This window comes from Oncorhynchus keta, chromosome 15 (assembly GCF_023373465.1).
Source record: "Oncorhynchus keta strain PuntledgeMale-10-30-2019 chromosome 15, Oket_V2, whole genome shotgun sequence".
Taxonomy (NCBI): domain Eukaryota; kingdom Metazoa; phylum Chordata; class Actinopteri; order Salmoniformes; family Salmonidae; genus Oncorhynchus; species Oncorhynchus keta.
In genome coordinates, this window is record NC_068435.1 from 28,285,143 (window position 1) to 28,308,312 (window position 23,170).

Genomic DNA, 23,170 nt, shown 5'->3' on the forward strand with positions numbered 1-23,170 from the left:
TCCAATTGAATGTATTCAACAGAAATGTGTCTTCCACATTTAACCCAACCCTCTGAATCAGAGGTGGGAGTAGAGGGAAAGCCAGACCTTCAACTTCAAGACCTACTGTACAGGAGCAAATCAGACCAATACAATGCCAGAAGCTGCTAAATGCATGGAGATTTGAAGGTATTACATTTTGCTAAAGATTTACAAAGTACTGTACTGTTGAAAGGAAATGTTTGGAATTGTATTACTTTAAATTGTATTACTTTAGTTGAGCAACTATTCTATTTCCAAGGACAAACAATGAGTGGCACAGCTGGTGCCATCAAGGAAATATCAATAGTTGAGCCATTAAGCCCTTCCCCTTCAGTCATCCTCCACATCCAGCACAACCCGGTCAACAATGAATACGACCAGTACTGTAGACCTGGACATCTGGCCCGGAGAACTTCACTGTCCCTTGGGGCAAAATGTGCATCAGCCATCACCAGAGGCACACTGCCAACCCCTGGAGAACGAAGAGAGATGGTGAGAATTACAGTAGGTGCAATGAGAGTTGTTGAACCTAATCCAACCAGAGCAGATTGCCGTACAATAGCCAAGAGGATGGTACAACAGTTGCCGAAAATCTTTGCTGATACAATGAAAGATGGCTCTACAATTGGGAGTGGCCATGGATCCCTGTTAAACCAGATGAAAAGACGCGTTGAGCATAAGAATGGTGATAATCCTCTGGTACGACTAAGAAAGAGAAAAACACTCAGGCTCATTGACTGTAGTCAGTGCAAGAGGGCCAACTGACGAATACGGCTGTGTAAGATGGCAGCCTGACTTTCCCACCGAAGAAACGGAAGAACCTTTGGCGGCAAAGCATAAGAAAACGAAGCAGTTTTATTCCAAAGAAGGGCCTACAGGAGGTGACAGAGGACAACTCTCGCAGCTCATGCAAGCAACATTTGACTTACAGCGCAGTGCCATCAACGCTAGCCCAGAACCTAAGGTAGCCGAGCTGAGGAGTGAGTCACTAAGACTGATTGTCCAAGGTAGTGTATCCAATAAGACTTTCTGTGTGAGTAATTGTTTTTAGACAGGGCCTTACAATCGCAAAGTTTCACAGAAGTAATTGTGAAACATGTAAGTGATCTGATTTCAGGGGACATAACGACTGCTGCCAAATGGGATGACAAGCATCGAGAAGGAGGTCGTGATGACGGTCCACTCAAACTTTGTGGAAGCGCCGGCAGCTTTTTTCCCCCCCTCATTCTACACCTTCAATCTGCAATACCAAGAGCAGGCTTCACGCACCCTAAAGTTCATCCAAAGGTAAACAATTCTTCCTTGGGAGAATTCCTTTGGGGTCGGGGGCTTTAAACGGAGGCATTTTGTGTCACAGCTTGGTTTGATAGGTTAATTGAATCAATATATGTTGATAAGTTTGAAAGGCTCCTTTGTCAGAGCGTAAACACATAGCGAAGTCATTATTTGAGCTGGGGACAATGTACATAGGTAATGCAGCACACTTCAGACACTATTTAAGACATCAGGGGACATAATTATCTTTCAGCAATGTGTGTGCTCTTTGTTTCCACAGATGTTTTGCTGGAGAAGAAGAGCCACACAATGAATGTACATGTCTGTACTCTGCCCAGGAAGATAATGGACTTAGAAAAGCTATAGGCTAGTTCCTATTGGCAATACATTTAATTTATTTGAGTCAATTGTGACCTGCTCAAGTAAGTTTGGTTTGTCACTGGGGTTGGCTCTTTTTTTGTGTTTAACAATTATCCAGTATGCACTGAAATTGACACATTGTTGAGGAAGTAATGCTACTTTGCATGTTTGGAAATGTCTGGCATTTACTCAACTTGAGCAGGCAACCCTTATTAAAGCTTGAGCATGTAGTTTTGGGAAGGGCCAAATTAGAAATCTGGGAATAGGACAAAATATCCATTTATCTTTTCTGACCTTAATCTCACAATTCTAAAGTCTAATTACCCTTCCCAAAAAGACATACTCTGTGTTTAACCTGAGAGTGAAGGTAATGACAAACCTAAGATAAGGCCAGGCAGAGAGCAGGCCTACTTACCCCTCTTAGCAGGAAACAATATATTTTTAAAATGTATAGCTCAAAGCGAGGCAATGTGATTTTTGAGTTACCTGTGTGTGAAAAGTTATTTTTATTTCAAAAGCTAAGATATGTACCAGTGCTTTTCTTATCTGTAATTATGTCACTTTCTATGGTGGAACAGTTGTAAACATGCACCTTATTCAGGACATTGATATATATTTTTTTAATTGATACACTTGAAATCTTTTTGTTGAAAAAAATGGCTTTGCATCTGAATGCAGAATAGCCTTGTGACAAACTATCAATATTTTTTTAATGTCACATACAAGCTAGAATATCATACCAATACTGTTAAGATGAACAATTGTATTTTGTCCTAATGAATCATTTAAAAATGTACACTTTTTGATAGGTGCTGGGGGAAAGGTGTAGGTTTGTCGTTGAGGCATTTATGATGCAGCACATTTGGCTACAGTTTATTGGCATTTCCCACCTAGCAATGGTGAAGTTGTACTATGGGAGCTTATTGAAAGTGTTTGTCACATTTTTGGTTTGTTAACATTAAACCATGCTTAAGAAGATATTATTTGTATTGTGTTTACTTGTTTTGGTCATGCAAAACGTTTTAGAAGTTTACAGTACTATTGGCATATTTTATCTGTAAATGTCATGTTACTTTAAAATCACATACAATATGTCACGCCCTGGTCGAAGTATTTTGTGTTTATCTTTATTTATTTGGTCAGGCCAGGGTGTGGCATGGGTTTGTGTATGTGGTGTGTATGTATTGGGATTGTAGCTAGTGGGTGTTCTGGTTAAGTCTATGGCTGTCAGAGGCAGGTGTTTATCGTTGTCTCTGATTGGGAACCATATTTAGGCAGCCATATTCTTTGAGTTTGTCGTGGGTGATTGTCCTTAGTGTCTTTGTACCTTGTTCTGTGTGTATGTGCACCAGTATTAGGCTGTTTCGGTATTCGTTACGTTTATTGTTTTGTAGGTTTTGTATTTAGATTCGTGTTACGTTTGTTCATTAAACATGGATCGCAATCTACACGCTGCATTTTGGTCCGACTCTCCTTCACACCTAGAAAACCTTTACACAATAGAACTGTAGGAAAATACTGGAAAATAAATCACAGTAATTTAACGGCAATTCGAGTTGCCAAGTGAATCCTGTAAATATCATAGATACAAGTAATTACTGTAAAATAGAAAGTACAATAATATATTGCAATTATAAAGGTGTACAGGTACTGTAAAAATACAGCAAATTGCTGTTAATTATAAACAGTAAGTTATTGTAGTTCATCTACAGCAACATGTTGTTAATTGTTTTATTTTATTTTTAATTCACCTTTATTTAACCAGGTAGGCAAGTTGAGAACAAGTTCTCATTTACAATTGCGACCTGGCCAAGATAAAGCAAAGCAGTTCGACAGATACAACGACACAGAGTTACACATGGAGTAAAACAAACATACAGTCAACAATACAGTATAAACAAGTCTATATACAATGTGAGCAAATTAGGTGAGAAGGGAGGTAAAGGCAAAAAGGCCATGGGGGCAAAGTAAATACAGTATAGCAAGTAAAACACTGGAATGGTAGTTTTGCAATGGAAGAATGTGCAAAGTAGAAATAAAAATAATGGGGTGCAAAGGAGCAAAATAAATAAATAAATTAAATACAGTTGGGAAAGAGGTAGTTGTTTGGGCTAAATTATAGGTGGGCTATGTACAGGTGCAGTAATCTGTAAGATGCTCTGACAGTTGGTGCTTAAAGCTAGTGAGGGAGATAAGTGTTTCCAGTTTCAGAGATTTTTGTAGTTCGTTCCAGTCATTGGCAGCAGAGAACTGGAAGGAGAGGCGGCCAAAGAAAGAATTGGTTTTGGGGGTGACTAGAGAGATATACCTGCTGGAGCGTGTGCTACAGGTGGGAGATGCTATGGTGACCAGCGAGCTGAGAAAAGGGGGGACTTTACCTAGCAGGGTCTTGTATATGACATGGAGCCAGTGGGTTTGGCGACGAGTATGAAGCGAGGGCCAGCCAACGAGAGCGTACAGGTCGCAATGGTGGGTAGTATATGGGGCTTTGGTGACAAAACGGATTGCACTGTGATAGACTGCATCCAATTTGTTGAGTAGGGTATTGGAGGCTATTTTGTAAATGACATCGCCAAAGTCGAGGATTGGTAGGATGGTCAGTTTTACAAGGGTATGTTTGGCAGCATGAGTGAAGGATGCTTTGTTGCGAAATAGGAAGCCAATTCTAGATTTAACTTTGGATTGGAGATATTTGATATGGGTCTGGAAGGAGAGTTTACAGTCTAACCAGACACCTAAGTATTTGTAGTTGTCCACGTATTCTAAGTCAGAGCCGTCCAGAGTAGTGATGTTGGACAGGCGGGTAGGTGCAGGTAGCGATCGGTTGAAGAGCATGCATTTAGTTGTACTTGTATTTAAGAGCAATTGGAGGCCACGGAAGGAGAGTTGTATGGCATTGAAGCTTGCCTGGAGGGTTGTTAACACAGTGTCCAAAGAAGGGCCGGAAGTATACAGAATGGTGTCGTCTGCGTAGAGGTGGATCAGGGACTCACCAGCAGCAAGAGCGACCTCATTGATGTATACAGAGAAGAGAGTCGGTCCAAGTATTGAACCCTGTGGCACCCCCATAGAGACTGCCAGAGGGCCGGACAGCAGACCCTCCGATTTGACACACTGAACTCTATCAGAGAAGTAGTTGGTGAACCAGGCGAGGCAAACATTTGAGAAACCAAGGCTGTCGAGTCTGCCAATGACGATGTGGTGGTTGACAGAGTCGAAAGCCTTGGCCAGATCAATGAATACGGCTGCACAGTAATGTTTCTTATCGATGGCGGTTAAGATATCGTTTAGGACCTTGAGCGTGGCTGAGGTGCACCCATGGCCAGCTCTGAAACCAGATTGCATAGCAGAGAAGGTATGGTGAGATTCGAAATGGTCGGTAATCTGTTTGTTGACTTGGCTTTCGAAGACCTTAGAAAGGCATGGTAGGATAGATATAGGTCTGTAGCAGTTTGGGTCAAGAGTGTCCCCCCCTTTGAAGAGGGGGATGACCGCAGCTGCTTTCCAATCTTTGGGAATCTCAGACGACACGAAAGAGAGGTTGAACAGGCTAGTAATAGGGGTGGCAACAATTTCGGCAGATAATTTTAGAAAGAAAGGGTCCAGATTGTCTAGCCCGGCTGATTTGTAGGGGTCCAGATTTTTCAGCTCTTTTCGAACATCAGCTGAATGGATTTGGGAGAAGGAGAAATGGGGAAGGTTTGGGCGAGTTGCTGTTGGGGGTGCAGTGCTGTTGACCAGGGTAGGAGTAGCCAGGTGGAAAGCATGGCCAGCCGTAGAAAAATGCTTATTGAAATTCTCAATTATGGTGGATTTATCAGTGGTGACAGTGTTTCCTATCTTCAGTGCAGTGGGCAGCTGGGAGGAGGTGTTCTTATTCTCCATGGACTTTACAGTGTCCCAGAACTTTTTTGAGTTAGTGTTGCAGGAAGCAAATTTCTGCTTGAAAAAGCTAGCCTTGGCTTTTCTAACTGCCTGTGTATAACGGTTTCTAGCTTCCCTGAACAGCTGCATATCACGGGGGCTGTTTGATGCTAATGCAGAACGCCATAGGATGTTTTTGTGTTGGTTAAGGGCAGTCAGGTCTGGGGAGAACCAAGGGCTATATCTGTTCCTGGTTCTAAATTTCTTGAATGGGGCATGTTTATTTAAGATGGTTAGGAAGGCATTTAAAAAAAATATCCAGGCATCCTCTACTGACGGGATGAGATCAATATCTTTCCAGGATACCCCGGCCAGGTCGATTAGAAAGGCCTGCTCGCTGAAGTGTTTCAGGGAGCGTTTTACAGTGATGAGTGGAGGTCATTTGACCGCAGACCCATTACGGATGCAGGCAATGAGGCAGTGATCGCTGAGATCTTGGTTGAAGACAGCAGAGGTGTATTTAGAGGGGAAGTTGGTTAGGATGATATCTATGAGGGTGCCCGTGTTTAAGGCTTTTGGGGGGGGTAATCACTGATTAACAGGAAGAAAAAAAATCCTCTTAATTTTATGTAATTTCTATAGTATTTTTTTTTTTACAGTGTACTCATTACTCCACATGCTTAATCTAAGTCACTTTTGTTTTGAGCCGACTTCCAGAACGGGGCATTACAGAACCAGACCGGTTCCAAAATGTATGCAATCACTTTTCACCCGGTGCAAAACTAGGCCTATCCTGGCGCCCAGGCCAGCTTAATCGTATCCAAACAATGACAATTTCATCCTAGATAGTTATTGAGATAAGAAGGGGAATGTCGAGCGGTCAGCCTAATGAAGCCAACTGTAGACGAAAGTTGGTGAGTGAAGTTGGGGTTGATGCATCTGCAACAGTCGAAAGCCAGACACTAGTGGTTTTCCAAAAGCAAGGCCCAGATCAACATGGCAGTGTCAACATAACTGCTAGTGTTTATAAAATAAATTATGTAAAAACATTGAAATAAACATTTCTATACCTGCATATCACACACTCAAGAACTGAAAACTAACGTTTGAACAATATTGGTTAGAGAGAGGTCTCAAATGTAACTTTCATTTGTATACTCTGAAGCATTAGAATTACGGCAAAGTTGGCTCCTGTTTCAGTCACATCTTTGGCCACATTTGTTTGTGTGGGTCAAACAAAAGCACACTAATGATAGGTTGACAAATAGTGCCTCCCCACAATGCAGGCCATGGCTGCATGATGAAGTTGTTGAAGTACAACTGCAGAAACTTGCAGTCAAAACTTAATGAACTTTGATCACATGATTTTTGACCAAGTGCATGCAGTTAAAATGTCGGTGCAAGTCCGATTTTTTTTCACCCATAATGCAACACACTTTGAACAGCGCCGACTTCACAAAAGGGATCCTCTCGAACATGCCCAGACTTCAGTTTTAGAATAGCCAGAGGATAGAGCATGTCCCCCTGCAAGTTCAATGTAGGTACTTGATTTTGAAAATGATTTTGAAATATGATTTTTTTAACAACTTTTGTGAGTCATTATTTATATAAATAGCCATTAAAAGGAATGTTCAGTGTCATGTCCTCTTCAAAGTTGCATGTGAGCTCAACTACCAGAAGCGTCTGCATGCATCCTGACTCCTGTGGGAATGACATGCCACATGTCTGCCTTATCATCTCCTCTCGTTCCCTCCTGTGTCCTCATCTGAGAGGACTTACGGGAGTTGAAAAGAACTGACCGCATTCAGCAGTGCAGCTGTTAGTATTGTCAGTCAGAGCCTAACCAGGGGATCAGAGGTAAATTCCAGTTCAACTGCTGAATGTTCTATTCTCAGAGGCAGAGAGACAAATACACTAATTGGTTTTGGTCATCACCAACGACAGGATAGTTGTTGGATAAGCAAAGATATTTGGAGAATTATACTGGTCATATTTATGCTTATATTTTGACAGTGATGTGTTTCTCAAGGTACTGTATGTTTGTGGCCCAATTTATGGATACAAAGTTTACATTTAACATCCCGAGTACACCATATTTTTGATCAGATGTTTGTTTTTGTTTTGTTATCTCTCTCTCTGTTGTCTCAATTCCCTCATAGACCTTTTTGGCATCTATTATTTCTGTGAACATAGAACAATTTAGTGAGTGTCAGATGAAAACAAGGAGACAGGAAAAGGTCACAGGCTTAGTAATAGAATAGCATGGGATAACGACAGTGAAACATCCATTAATACCAAGGGAGACATAAGGCTGGAGCCCAGGTTAAATATTTTGGATGGAGGAGCCATTAAGAAACAAGTAGCATTCTACATATTTTAGATTGCTGACACAATGACATGAATACTACATCCAGAAATTCACGAGCTCTGCTTTCAAAACACACCCACATGCAATTTAATGAACATGTGTAATACAGATTTTGACCACATAGTGGCAGTGATGCCACATCAATATAGGCCTATTTCAGTGGCCAAGTTATTCTTGGATGGTGATTGAAAAATTGTAAGGACATCAAGCCACTCAACTCTGTTAAGTAGTGAAGGAGAAAGGGTGCATGGGTCATTCTCCCAAAATAGTGGCTTTTTGACCAGCCATTTAAAAAAATATATATATATATATATATTTAACCAAAACATAGATCATTGTTTTTTTTTTTAAACCTAATGGAAATCAACATAAATTACAGCTTAATGTAATTTGACATTTTACTCCATAAAATGTTTGCTAAATGCTTGTGTTGCCTTTCTACCTATAATTTAATGTTAATTCAGGCTTTACAGAATGTAATTTGACTACACCTACGGTGTCTTTGGAAAGTATTCAGACCCCTTGACTTTTTCCACATTTAAAAATAAAAAAACTGAAATACCTTATTTACATAAGTATTGAGACCCTTTGCTATGAGACTTAAAATTGAGTTCAGGTGCATCCTGTTTCCATAGATCATCCTTGAGATGTTTCTACAACATGATTGGAGTCCACCTGTGGTAAATTCAATTGATTGGACATGATTTGGGAAAGCACACACCTGTCTATATAAGGTCCCACGGAAGGTCCCACGTGTCAGAGAAAAAACCTTCCAGAAGGACAACCATCTCTGCAGTACACCACCAATCAGGCCTTTATGGTAGAGTGACCAGACAGAAGTCACTCCTCAGTAAAAGGCACATGACAGCCCGCTTGGAGTTTGACAAAAAGCACCTGAAGAGACTAAGACCATGAGAAACAAGATTCTCTGGTCCGATGAAACCAAGATTGAACTCACGTCTGGAGGAAACCTCGCACCTTCCCTACGGTGAAGCATGGTGGTGGCAGCATCATGCTGTGGGGATGTTTGTCAGCGACAGGAACTGGGAGACTAGTCAGGATCAAGGCAAAGATGAACGGAGCGAAGTACAGAGAGATCCTTGATGAAAATCTGCTCCAGAGTGCTAAGGACTTCAGACTGGGGCGAAGGTTCACCTTCCAACAGGACAACGACCCTAAGCACACAGTCAAGACAATGCAGGATTGGCTTCAGAACAAGTCTCTGAGTGTCCTTGAGTGGTCCAGCCAGAGCTGGGACTTAAACCCGATCTAACATCTTTGGAGAGACCTGAAAAAAAGCTGTGCAGCAACGCTCCCCATCCAACCTGACAGAGCTTGAGAGGATCTGCAGAGAAAATTGGGAGAAACTCCCCAAATACAGGTATGCCAAGCTTGTAGCGTCATACACAAGAACACTTGAGGCTGTAATCACAGCCAAAGGTGCTTCAACAAAGTACTGAAGTACTGAAGTACTTTGTTGAAGCACCTTTGGCTGTGAGCGTTGCTGCACAGCTTTTTTCAGGTCTTTCCAAAGATGCTGACAGGGGTATGAAATAGAGTACACAGCCGTGCAGTCTCCATAGACAAACATTGGCAGTAGAATGGCCTTACTGAAGAGCTCAGTGACTTTCTTTTTTTTTAAATGTTTTTTTTTACCCCTTTGTTCTCCCCAATTGGTAGTAGTTACAGTCTTGTTTAATCGCTGCAACTCCCGTACGGACTCGGGAGAGGACTGTGTCGGGCCGGGTGCAGTGTTAACAAACCTCCAGACGAGATTCAATGCCATACAACACTCCTTCCGTGGCCTCCAACTGCTCTTAAATGCAAGTAAAACTAAATGCATGCTCTTCAACCGATCGCTGCCCGCACCTGCCCGCCCGTCTAGCATCACTACTCTGGACGGTTCTGACTTATGTATCACTACTCTGGACGGTTCTGAATATGTCTACAACTACAAATATCTAGGTGTCTGGTAAGACTGTAAACTCTCCTTACAGACTCATATCAAACATCTCCAAAATAAAATCTACAATCGGCTTCCTATTTACCAACAAAGCATCCTTCACTCATGCTGCCAAACATACCCTTGTAAAACTGACTATCCTACCAATCCTTGACTTCGGCGATGTCAAATACAAAATAGCCTCCGACACTCTACTCAGCAAATTGGATGTAGTCTATCACAGTGCCATCCGTTTTGTCACCAAAGCCCCATATACTACCCACCTTTCAAAGTTCTTGAGATTTTTCACATTGACTGATGTCTTAAAGTAACGATGGACTGTCATTTCTCTTTTCTTATTTGAGCTGTTCTTGCCATAATATGGACTTGGTCTTTTACCAAATAGAGCTATCTTCTGTATAACACCCCTACCCTACTTTGTCACAACAAAACTGATTGGCTCAAACACATGAAGAAGGAAGAAATTCCACAAATAAACTTTTAACAAGGCACACCTGTTAATTGAAATGCATTCCAGGTGACTCGTGGTCCTTCTGTGGCTCAGTTGGTAGAGCATGGCGCTTGTAACGCCAGGGTAGTGGGTTCGATTCCCGGGACCACCCATATGTAGAATGTATGCACACATGACTGTAAGTCGCTTTGGATAAAAGCGTCAGCTAAATGGCATATATTATTATTATATTATTCCAGGTGACTACCTCATGAAGCTGGTTGACAGAATGCCAAGAGTGTGCAAAGCTGTCATCAAAGCAAATGGCGGCTACTTTGAAGAATCCAAAATCTAAAATATATTTTGATTTGTTTAACACTTTTTTGGTTACTACATGATTCCATCTGTGTTATTTCATAGTTTTGATGTCTTCACTATTATTCTACAATGTAGAAAATAGTCAACATAAACAAAATCCCTGAAATGAGTAGGTGCATCTAAACCTTTGACTGGTGCTGTACTTCAGCTGTAACTGGTTCTGTTGCACTCATATTTTACAGACATGGACTATCTTCTTTTTTAACAATAGCCTGTATAGAAATCAAAACGTCTCTGGTCCTGCAGCATACTAAAAAAGATTCTGCTCAATTCTATGTCATATAAAATTACATAGAATTACATGAAATGCATTTATAAAAGGCAATTTGTTTCTCAGTCTGCAAATAATATGATCGATTCATACGGTGCTTTTATTATAATATATAATATAAATATATGCCATTTAGCAGACGCTATAATGGAGATCTTTGTCCCCTACCCCGGTCTGCGGTGGTCTGCGAATCCACATCTGGCTACTTTGCCATGTAATGCTTACAATAGGAGGAACCGTTTTTAAAACTGCATCTAAGCCTCTGGTCTGTCCTAGGACTAAGGGTAAACATGTTCTTTGCTATTCACTTTATGTTTTAATTATTATTTTGGGGATAGGGAAGGGTCACTTGTTTTTTTTCAAGCATTAAGGAAGGGAAGAAATATATTTTCAATTCAGAGAGGTCCGATTTTCTCAAGGTATCCCTCATTATAAGTCATGTACAGTCCCTTAGATTATCATAGTTTCAGTAGGTCTATACTAAAAGGCATATCATGAAAATACGTCCTCTCATCACATAAGCCTACACCTCTAGATTTCAAAGTGCAAAAATATTCAGCAAGAATGCAAGATGAGTGTCTTGTCAACAGTAGATCAAGGTGTGTGCTAAATCACTGATGCTATGAGAGAAGAATGTGCAATGATATTTTGGGAAAGACCAATGGCAAAATGTTTTATTTGGGTAGCTGAGGGGTAGCTTGATCGTTGCGTAGGGGTGCTTGCAATCGATGAGGGTGCTTGCAATCGATGGTGTACATGTGTTCAAATGACATTCTGTCTTGGGAGTGCGAATGGCCCACTGGGCACACATGAGTTGAATCAACATTGTTTCCACATCCCTTCTAGGCTTTTCCCCTGGAGCCTCATGGGAAAAACAGATCTACTACATCCATTGGCCTTAATAAAAAAAATCCAGTGGGAATTTGCCCCCACGAGGAATTTTGATTCTACAAGTTACAGTGCCTTCAGAAAGTAATCAGACCCCTTGACTTTTTACAAATGTTGTTGTGTTACAAGGTGGTATTAAAATGGATTTAATTTTACTTTTTTTTAAAAACAATTTACACAAAATATTCAGTAAGGTCAGAATAGAAGAGAATTTGTAAAACAATTATGGATAAAACACTAATATCTTGATTACATAAGTATTCAACCCCCTGAGTCAATACAAGTTAGAATCACCTTTGGCAGAGATCACAGCTGTGAGTCTTTCTGGGTAAGTCTCTAAGAGTTTTGCACACCTGGATTTTACAATATTTGCACATTATTCTTTAAAAAACTCTTCAAGTTCTGTCAAGTTGGTTTTTGATCATTGCTAGACAGTCATTTTCAAGTTTTGCCATAGATTTTCATGCCAATTTAAGTCAAAATTGTAACTAGGCCACACAGTAACATTCAATGTTGTCTTGCTAAGCAACTCCAGTGTATATTTGGCCTTGTGTTATTGTCCTGCGGAAAAGTGCATTTGTCTCCCAGTGTCTGTTGGAAAGCAGACTGAATCAGGTTTTCCTCTAGGATTTTGCCTGTGTTTAGCTCTATTACTTGTAATTTTATCATAAAAACTCCCTTGTCCTTGGCGATGACAAGAATACATGATGCAGCCACCACCATGCTTGAATATATGAAGAGTGGTACTCAGTGATGTGTTGTGTTGCATTTGCCCCAAACATAACATTTTGTATTCAGGACAAAGTTAATTTCATTGCCACATTTTTTGCAGTATTACTTTAGTATATATTTTACTTTAGTTTACTTTAGTACCTCATTGCAAACAGAAGCATGTTTTAAAATGTTGTTATTCTGTACAGGCTTCCTTCTTTTCACTCTGTCATTTAGGTTGGTATTGTGGAGTAACTACAATGTTGTTGATCCATCACAGCCATTAATCTCTAACTGTTTCAAAGTTACCATTGGCCTAATGGTGAAAATTCTGAGCAGTTTCCTTCCTCTCCGGCAACTGAGTTAGGAAGGATGCCTGTATCTTTGTAGTGACTGGGTGTATTGATACACCATTCTAAGTGTAATTAATAACTTCACCATGCTCAGCTTATGTGACTCGTTTTTTATTACTGAACTTATTTAGGCTTGCCATAACAAATACTTATTGACTCAAGACATTTCAGCTTTTCATTTTTAATGAATTTACTAACATTTCTAAAAACATAAATCCACTATGACATTATACAGTATTGTGAGTAGGCCAGTGACACAAAATCTCAATTTAGTCCATTTTAAATCCAGACAGAACAAAATGTGGAAAAGGGGTGTGAATATTCTGAGGGCACTGTACATGCTAGATATAGACTTTCTCTGTATATAGGCAGACAGAGAAAATAGACAGCAGTGAGGGATGTCAGTCAGGAATACTTTAGCTAGAAATGTCAGCGTGAGAGAGAGAGAAGAGAGAGAGAGAGAGAGAGAGAGAGAGAGAGAGAGAGAGAGAGAGAGAGAGAGAGAGAGAGACAGAGTGAGAGAGAGAGAGAGAGAGAGAGAGAGAGAGAGAGAGAGAGAGAGAGAGAGAGAGAGAGAGAGAGAGAGAGAGAGAGAGAGCAGCTCCAACTCACTGATTGACAGAGACAGGCTTCTAGGCCTACACCGACAGCTGAGTCTAAGAATGGTGGCTGGGCGGGTGTGGACACAGTACACAGGTTATAGATATAAATAGAAGACACATGGAGGAGGCCTAGTTATTTAGAATGTTACTGACATTTACAGTAGAGAGTTAAAGAAAACTAAATTACATTGTGGAACTGTGGGCCAACCAATTCAACTGGGACAGTATTTGGGAGCTCTAGCGCTTACTATAATCAAATATCATTGCACAACTTCACACTGCTCATAATGAGTTGAAAGATATTATAAACAAAGTGCGTACTCAGCATTAATGTAGTCTTTTTTTGGAATGCACACAAATACCACATTAACACACAATCACATTAACAGTTGGGTACTTGCTGATTCACTCAATACATTCTGTAACCCCTAAAAAATGTTGTAAAGGTAATGTGACACCTGCAACGGAGGGTTTTTCCAAAGGCGAGAACATATGTCCCACTCTGTCGGTGTCGATGAAAGGGTGAATGGGTGGAGTGAGACGGGAGCTGAGGGGATGTGGGACAGAGGAATCTCTAACTTCAGCTCTAACAGTTGGACTTTACGGTTTACTGTATGAGCACAAGGACAACGAACACGCCATTGTGGATTAGCATATTTTTTTAATGCTGCATGAGCAAGAGGTGGGCAGTTACCTCAGCAATAACAGGAAGAACAGTGGCAACACGTGGAAGTAAATCCCAAGTGGAAACCTAGTCAAGGTCAGACAAGGCAGGATTCAAATATTATTCAACTGTGGAAAACTGCAAGATATTGAATAACAGATTACGTGCAACATTTGTAGAAATGGGATGTACCAACTGTGTTGGATACAGGAGGTGAACAACTGGATTTGTGCACATTCAAATAAGTGAGCTTCTGAAAGTCAGAACCCCTGCCACTTTATTTAAGACATCTACACATGAAGAGTTGAATGTCAAAAACTTGCATCTCGATTGAATTACCAAACCTTTGGATTGATTCAATGAAAAGTGATTTACACCAACTGAAGGTATTGGTTTTGGATTATAACATACAGGATTGGTCAGTCACACGGGCATAGTAAGCAATCCAGAAACAACAACCTACAGGATCATCGGATACACACATGAACTATAGGGTATAGATTTAAAGCCAGAGGAAGAGATAAAAAGCTTCATTATTGTTTCAGTTGAGACTAGATTTAGTCAGTTGAGATGTTTCTCAATACCCTTCTGGTGGTCTTGACTGACCTGGCAGCCGGACTCATGGGAAGTGCCAAATTCCGCCGCCATTTTCACCTGTTCTTATCAGGCCTGATTGTGTTTGGACCTGCCCTGAGCATGTGGGTCTCCCAACACAGCATCTTTGCCAAAAGGACAAATTTTCTTTACAGGTGAGAACTAAGATGGGCCCAAATAACAATGCATGATTGCCTTATTGTTTGTTTCAAGGTCTTTTTCTAAAGTACACAGCAACTTCAGAAAGTTTTCACACCACCTGACTTTTTACATATTTTGTTGTGTTACAGTCAGAATTTTGAGATTTTGTGACACTGGCCTACACACAATACCCCATCAATTCAAAGTAGAATTATGTTTGTAGACATGTTTACAAATTGATTAAAATGAAAAGCTAAAATGTCTTGAGTCAATAAGTATTCAACCCCGTTGTTATGGTAAGCCTAAATAAGTTCTGGAGTAAAAATGTGCTTAACAAGTCCCATAATAAGTTGTATGGACTCACTCTGTGTGCAATAGTCGTGTTTAACATGATTTTTGAATGTCTACCTCATCTCTGGACCCCACACATACAATTATTTGTAAAGGTCCCTAAGTCGAGCAGTGAATTTCAAACACAGATCCAACCACAAAGACCAAGGGGGTTTTCAAATGCCTCGCAAAGAAGGGCACCTATTGGTAGATGGTATAGAAAAAAAAGCAAACATTGAATATCCCTTTGAGCATTGTGAAGTTATTAATTACACATTGGATGGTGTATCAATGCACCCAGTCACAAAAAAAGATAGAGGCGCCTTCCTAACTCAGTTGCAGAAGAGGAAGGAAACTGTGCAGGGATTTCACCATGAGGCCAATGGTGACTTTAAAATAGTTAGTTAGTTTAATGGCTGTGAAAGGTGAAAACTGTGGATGGATCAACAACATTGTAGTTACTCCACAATACTAACCTAAATGACAGAGTGAAAAGAAGGAAGCCTGTACATAATAACAATATTCCAAATCATGCCTGCCAGTTAATTAAAACTATGTTCCAACCATCTTGTCATTTCTTTACCATTCAGAGCATTCCTGCGCTCAGGCTGGGGATGGACCTGCATCTTCGTCGGCTCCTTTGTCTTCCTCCTTTCCTTCTCAGTGCGCAGATCCCTCGTTCTCTCACTGCGACACCTGTCCAGGCTGGTGGTGGCAGGCGGGCTGTGGGTGGGGTTCCGAAAGCTTCTGGATGTCCTTGAGAATGCCACAGGGAGCTGCTACGAGCCCCTCAGTGTGGTAGATGGCCAGCCCACGGTGGACGGCCAGCCCTTCCTACTACTTCGGGAGGGGGCGAGCAAACAGTTGTGTGTGGGAAACGGCATGCTGTGGCGTGGCTATGAGGTCTCTGAGGACATCTTCTTGCTATGTCTGTGCTGCCTGCTGGTGGCAGAGGAGACGGCCGTGTTCGGGCCCTACCTGACTCTGGGTGGGCCCTCGGGGGCCCCGCTGCGCCTGCTCTTCCTGTTCTGTGTCACTCTGCTAGGCCTCTGGATGTTCTTGCTTCTCTGCCTGCTGGCTTACTTCCCCGCATTCCCCACACAGATCTTAGGAGGGGCTCTGGGGTGTCTTAGTTGGAGGGGCCTGTATCAGGGCTGGTACCGCCTGGGCCCCAGCTGGTACTGTCCTGGACGACCAGGGGTGGGACTCTTCACCACGAAGGAAGGGGGGAAGCCTGAGTGAAAGAACGAGAGGAATGGTTATAGGCATAAACACACCTCATTAAACTTAGACAGGAAGCTAATAAATGTGATGTCTTTTTCAGGAACGAATTAGGGGCTAATTAAACCCTGTACAGAATTCTAAGTCATTTTAACTGATGTCAACTATCATAAAGTTATTGTACATGATAAGAAATATTTGTTTGTGAACTTGTCTACAAGCAGTTTTATGATAAATAAAATTCTTCATACAATTCGATGGCTGCCTTTCAGACCTCAGGTGCCATCATTTTGCAAATGTACATGCATATCAATATGGTATTAACTAGGCCTCGAACACATTGTTACAGTGCATCTGACCATACATCATTCATTACATAATGCTGTATCGTTTTGATTATGCATCTTTGACAGTGCAGGACATGTACAGTTGAAGTTGGAAGTTTACATACACTTAGGTTGGAGTCATTAAAACTAGTTTTTCAACCACTCCACAAATTTTTGTTGACAAACTATAGTTTTGGCAAGTCGGTTAGGACATCTACTCTGTCTATGACACAAGTAATTTTTCCAACAATTGTTTACAGATTAATTCACTGTATCACAATTCCTGTGGGTCAGAAGTTAACATACACTAAGTTGACTGTGCCTTTACACAGCTTGGAAAATTCCAGAAAATGATGTCATGGCTTTAGAAGCTTCTGATATACCAAATTACATAATGAGTCAATTGGAGGTGTACCTTTGGATGTATTTCAAGGCCTATCTTCCAACTCAGTGCCTCTTCGCTTGACATCATGGGAAAATCTAAATAAATCAGCCAAGACCTAAGAAAGAAAATTGTAGACCTCCACAAGTCTGGTTCATCCGTGAGGGCAATGTCCAAACACCTGAAGGTACCACGTTCATCTGTACAAACAATAGTACGCAAGTATAAACACCATGGAACCAGGCAGCAATCATATCGCTCAGGAAGGAGCCGCGTTCTGTCTCCTAGAGATGAACGTATTTTGGTGCGAAAAGTGCAAATCAATACAAGAATAACAGCAAAGGACCTTGTGAAGATGCTGGAGGAAACAGGTACAAAAGTATCTATATCCAGTCAAACGAGTCCTATATCAACATAACCTTTAAGGCCGCTCAGCAAGGAAGATGCCACTGCTCCAAAACCGGCATAAAAAAGCTAGACTACGGTTTGCAACTCCACATGGGGACAAAGATCATATTTTTTGGAGAAATGTCCTTTGGTCTGATGAAACAAAAATAGAACTGTTTGGCCATAATGACCATCGTTATATTTGGAGGAAAAAGGGGGAGGCTTGCAAGCTAAAGAACACCATCCCAGCCGTGAAGCACGGGGGTGGCATCATGTTGTGGGGGTGCTTTGCTGCATGAGGGACTGGTGGACTTCACAAAATAGATGGCCTCATGAGGTAGGAAAATTATGTGGATATATTGAAGCAACATCTCAAGACAGTCAGGAAGTTAAAGCTTGGTCGCAAATGAGTCTTCCAAATGGACAATGACCCCAAGCATACCTTCAAAGTTGTGGCAAAATGGCTTAAGGACAACAAAGTCAAGGTATTGGAGTGGCCATCACAAAGCCCCGACCTCAATCCCATGGTAAATTTGTTGAAAGAATTGAAAAAGCGTGTGCGAGCAAGGAGGCCAACAAACCTGACTCTGTTACACCAGCTCTGTGAGGAGGAACGGGCCAAAATTCACCCAACTTACTGTGGAAAGCTACCCAAAATGTTTGACCCTATAAATTATTTAAAAAGGCAATGCTACCATATACTAATTGAGTGTATGTAAACTTCTGACCCACTAGGAATGTGATGAAATAAATTAAATCTGAAATAAATCATTCTCTCTACTATTATTCTGACATTTCACATTCTTAAAATAAAGTGGTGATCCTGACCTAAAACAGGGAATTATTACAAGGATTAAATGTTGGGATTTGTGAAAAACTTTAAAATGTATTTGGCTAAGGTGTATGTAAACTTCTGACCTCAATTGTTGGTAAGAAGGAAAATTTATTAATTGTGATTTTATTAAAATCAGACCAAATGTGTTGAATGAAAATGTTAAACTTTGCATAAGCACCACTTTTCCATGTCAAATTACAATTGGATAATACAGTCTACTACTGTACTTAAACAACTTCAACATCTTGTTTTTTCCCCCTCCAAGTCAGCTTTAATAATACAATTATTTCAAAAGCTACAGGCACAAAAAAAAAGCTGACATGAATTACAAGTCTAAGACAAATAGACAAGTTGTATAACATGCAAATGACAGGTAAATGCATTTAAAAGAAAAAAGAAACCCACAGACTAACCTAAAGTAAAGGTGAGATGCAAGCTTTTGAAATACAAGCTCAAATGTAAGTCTCTCATTTTTGAAAAATAGAGTTACACCAACATTTCTTTACGAAGACAAGATGGTACCCAAAACAGTGTGAAATAAAAAACAAAGTGTCTGGGAGATGACGAACATTGGTTACTTGATATAATCAAATTAAAATGGAAGAATCAAGTTTCGGCAAAAAAAAAGATCTAATAATAATAATCTCGAGAGACAGAAAAAAATAAGCAAAAGACGTGGACAATATATACAAATGACCAATAATGTAGCTCAGAAACATAATGCGTCTCTACTGGTGATTCTTTTTTTAAAACAACGCTGACATTTTCTGTGTGACTGCTCTTTTGGAGAAAATAGACTTTATACTAAATTCATAGGACAAGTTGAAACAGATCAGGAAGTGGAAAAAGGAGGGATTTTTGAAGTGATGGTATCCAGTGGCTGCCAGTGACAGTTCATTAGTGAATCATAGAGCTCCTCACTCCCCTCCATGTATTCTTTGTTCAGTGCATCCACATCCAGGTGAGGATTGGGTTCTGGCAGGGAAGAGAGGGGAATGAAGAAGAGTAAATGTCAAGAAACCAAGGGTTTTGAATGCAACAGAGTCAGGCAATGGTAACAATACATTTAAAAGGAAGAACAAGAAAGACCTTATATCTGAAACACATAGCATTTTCCTTTAGTGCATGTGAAAGTATAGTGAAGAGTTACCTTCTGCTGCCTCTTCTTCAGGCTCATCTGTGGACTCCTGTGTTTGCTAATGTGAAAAACAAGACAACACAAATGAATCATTGTGAACACCTGTTAGCATGAAAACCATTATTAGACAGATTTCATTAGATTAAGGGACAGGTTATGGGAAATGATGTGGAAAGATCCCAGGAGCATGTAAGGACGCCTTACCTCTGAGGATGTCTGCATGTCTGTGGGCATGGGGGGCATGCCGATGGGGGGTGGGGGTCCCATCATCCCATGGGGGCCTGGAGGGGGGTACCCCCCGTAGGGACCGTACCCACCATAGTTGTAGCTGTTGTACTGGTCATAGCCCCACTGAGGGTAGTAATTCTGGTTGGGTTGTTGATAATATGGCTGTTGGTAATTGTTGTGGTAGGAGTTGTGGTTCTGATTGTTATAGCTGTTCATTTTATGGCTAAAAAGCAAGGAAACAGGAACAATTTATGTTAGGAGCAGTGGATGTCAAGTTAGGAGGACAATCACACATCAACTTTCAACAAAGACAGACCAGCATGACACTAATTGACCCTAATACAGTATCATTTATACACTTATTTCAGAAGATTAGAACCATACCTCTTGTTCACAGCTATGCTGATCCTGATTGGTTTCGTCCCCAGGCCTGAAGCATTCTGACACTCATCGATGGCTTTCTTCTGTTCGTTCTCATCTTCAAACTTGATGAAGCCATAACCTCTGCGAGAGCAAGCAAAATGCTAAAACCCTGAGCACACATTCTGTCCGAACTCGCCGTATCATGCTAATCAAATGCGTAATTAATTCGAAAAACAAAAATGGTATGGTAGAACTGAAACTTGTTGTTTTACTTTTAATATGAAGTAGCATCACTTCAATTGTGAGTTGCTCTTGCTTACCCTACATGGGGAAAACAATAGTTTTAGCATAAATGTCAGAAACAAACTTTTCCAGTATTTTGGGGGAAATATACCAGTGGTAAACAGTGGCGAAGATACCCAACACAGTAGTTTAAATACACACACATCCAATGTAATAAGAATTGTTATTGAAACAATTGTCTATTGTAAAAACGCCATGAGCTTTTACAAGGAATTTAAAATGTAATGACATGTCAGATTAATTCAAATTGTGTTCAAAAGCAGGTGGTGCATAACTAGCCTCACCAAATAACACGAATGTATAAGTCTGTTCAGCACACATACCTGGAGTTACCATACTGATCAGAGACCACTTTGCCTCCTTTGCAGGAAGGGTACTTCTTCAAGAAGAACTGATGAAGCTGGTAGTCGTCCACATCTGAAGACAGATCTCCCACAAAAACGGAAAATTCCGGGCTGAGGTTGCATAAAAGACAGACACAGAGAGAGGGATTACGAAGGTGAACCAACACCAAACCATCTAGCAGTTTCTTTCGCACAATCTTTTTTTTCTGGAGATAGAAAACATCACACAGAACAGTGTGATATACTGCAGGTTCCAACAACAGTTCCAACAACAGAATCATGCATCAAATGAGGAAGAAAGTAAAACAGCTTACCCAGCCTCTGGCCGTTTCCCGTAAGTTGCATAGTTTAACTTAAACTTTCTGGGCTATACAGGAAAAAAGAACAAGCAATCAAGCACCTTCAAAGACAAATGCGTGTAGTAAGGACATATATTGCTGGAAAATAAAGAGTATATTATTAGAGAAGAACATTTTATTTGGTTTACATACCTCCACCACCCAGAACAGGCTTTATTCCATTCGTCAGTTAGTTCCTAACAGAGTTTATTCACCAGCTTTAAACAAAGTCAACTTACAAACCGCCTCAACCACTTTCATCAGGAAGAAAACGGAGCTCAGTAACTTTGCAGTAATGTAAATCTGAGATACTGTATTCCGTTCCATCAACCTCAAATTAAGGTGGGGGCCACTGCTAGCGAAGCTCGGCTACCAACAACACATTTGAAACTAAAACTAGAGGGTGGTTGTCTGCTAATACATCTTCAGTAAGTTGTTCAAATGAACTATGAATTTTAGAAATGTCAAGCTTATGATGAGTGCTCACCGGATTTGATCCAGGAACTAGCTTCCCATTCAGTTGGTGAACGCATCGATCAACGCTGGTTTCGTCTGCCATTTCCACAAAGCAATAGCCTGCTGAACCACTGTAGAACAAGAGATTGTATTAGTGCCAACAGTGTGATACAACAACATTTTAGAAACGGGACAAAAAAAAACAATGTGGGGTAATAAATATTGCATTTTGAAATGACAGTATCAATTCACAACTCTGTGGTAAGTAAACCAAGTAACTTCCCTAAAATGACAACAGGAGGCTCTAGATAAACTGACATTTAAGGTTAGGGTAGCCTGGCATTGTAGCTGAATTACTCACAATGTATTTTAATTACTGACTGATTCTAATTTGGGAAAGTAGTTGCTTGATATATAGCCTACATAAAATAGTGTGGACTATTTAAAAACAAGGAAACACATGGCATTACTTGACTACATTACACAGAGGTGTGATGAACATACCCTGTTACTCTGTGGGTAATGATCTTAACACCATACGCCGTCTCGCCCATCGTGCTGAAGGCTTGTTTGATGAAATTCTCATCCATGTATGGGTCCAGCTTTGAAAAAGATTGTGTAGAGTTATTTGTCTGTAAGATATACACTTGCAAATATCCCATTCACATCCATGAAATATAAAGCTGGCTACAGTACAAGCCATGAAATAGAGAAGTGAGAGAAGGCCTGGTTAGGTTAGACATAATGTTAGCAGTGTGGTTAAAGTTAGGTTTAAAATGTTGCTATAATTATGACTTTGTGGCAATTCAATTCGTCAGACACTTCCTTCACCATGGAGTGGAGTTTAGTCAGCTATGATAACTAGTGACAACCCAAATGTTTAAACAAATGTCTGCTTGGGCTAAGGAGTAGCTGTAAACACGTTAGACTATTACCAAAGACAGGTTTAGAAACTCTTGATATTATTAGGTCCTCTACTACTAGGCCCAGCCAGGGCAGCGAGCTAGCAAAACTGTCGGGATTCGGAAACATTACTTTTGAGAAGTTAACACATTTTAATTCGGTACCTAATACGTCACTGGCTGTATCTCTTGTCCTGTTTTTAAACGAACGTCCACATAACCATACAGATTATACACTTCACATCACAACAAATGGTGAATTTAGCTAGCTGACGTTAGCAAATTAGATAACGTTACTAGCTAGCTAGTCTCCAGTAGCTAAAATAGCTGGCTAAAACGTTTGCCTTCAGTCAGTTAGTAACAACACGATTAAAACAGAGCGAACATACATCACCCATCCAAAGGCTTGTCATCCTGTTGAACATATTGGTGGTTTATTTTCGGAGTGTATCCTACAAACACGAATATGTAGCTACTAGTTAAGTTTTATAAATGGATAGCTCTTCCTGCTGAAACTGGTGCTACTGAAATCAAAGATGGTGAAGACCACGCCTCCGGAAATTCGGTTAGCTAAATAAATGGACTAGCAAGAATGGACACATCTTGAATTCATTTCCGCATTAGATTATGTAGGCGACTTCAAAATGATTGACTTTATAGATCAGTGTTAACAAAACAATATAAACCTCCGTGCCAGTGGTTTGGACCTTATTTTCGCGAGGGGGCGATGTGGA

General features: G+C 40.6%; 2 protein-coding genes and 1 long non-coding RNA gene across 3 annotated transcripts; 2 read left to right on the top strand and 1 right to left on the bottom strand.

Moving 5' to 3' along the window:
- Positions 1-589: 589 nt before the first annotated feature.
- Positions 590-3,111, top strand: LOC118395118 (uncharacterized). The gene is made up of 3 exons (XR_004827897.2): positions 590-1,028; positions 1,139-1,308; positions 1,577-3,111. It is a non-coding gene; the product is annotated as an uncharacterized LOC118395118 (long non-coding RNA).
- A 10,745-nt stretch (positions 3,112-13,856) lies between these two features.
- On the top strand, positions 13,857-16,692 carry LOC118394729 (fat storage-inducing transmembrane protein 1-like). Its single transcript, XM_035788216.2, has 2 exons — positions 13,857-14,897; positions 15,804-16,692. Exons 1-2 carry the CDS (start codon positions 14,719-14,721, stop codon positions 16,453-16,455), a joined length of 831 nt encoding a protein of 276 aa, XP_035644109.1. The 5' UTR covers positions 13,857-14,718; the 3' UTR covers positions 16,456-16,692.
- A 1,781-nt stretch (positions 16,693-18,473) lies between these two features.
- On the bottom strand, positions 18,474-23,167 carry LOC118394731 (tRNA selenocysteine 1-associated protein 1-like). The gene is made up of 9 exons (XM_035788219.2): positions 22,826-23,167; positions 22,039-22,136; positions 21,566-21,665; positions 21,055-21,107; positions 20,720-20,851; positions 20,115-20,234; positions 19,707-19,953; positions 19,515-19,560; positions 18,474-19,339 (listed from the first exon to the last, which is right to left on the bottom strand). The coding sequence occupies exons 1-9, from the start codon at positions 22,859-22,861 to the stop codon at positions 19,197-19,199; spliced, it is 975 nt and encodes a 324-aa protein (XP_035644112.1). The 5' UTR covers positions 22,862-23,167; the 3' UTR covers positions 18,474-19,196.
- Between the last annotated feature and the right edge of the window lie 3 nt (positions 23,168-23,170).

Excerpts from the sequence above, each read along its gene's own strand:
- LOC118394729 (XM_035788216.2), top strand. The coding sequence starts at position 14,719 with ATGTTTCTCAATACCCTTCTGGTGGTCTTGACTGACCTGGCAGCCGGA. Across the intron at positions 14,898-15,803 it reads AGGACAAATTTTCTTTACAG|AGCATTCCTGCGCTCAGGCT; the intron begins GTGAGAACTAAG and ends TTTACCATTCAG.
- LOC118394731 (XM_035788219.2), bottom strand. The coding sequence starts at position 22,861 with ATGTTCAACAGGATGACAAGCCTTTGGATGGGTGAT. Across the intron at positions 22,137-22,825 it reads CAAGCCTTTGGATGGGTGAT|CTGGACCCATACATGGATGA; the intron begins GTATGTTCGCTC and ends TCTTTTTCAAAG. Across the intron at positions 19,340-19,514 it reads TGAAGAAGAGGCAGCAGAAG|AACCCAATCCTCACCTGGAT; the intron begins GTAACTCTTCAC and ends CTTCCCTGCCAG.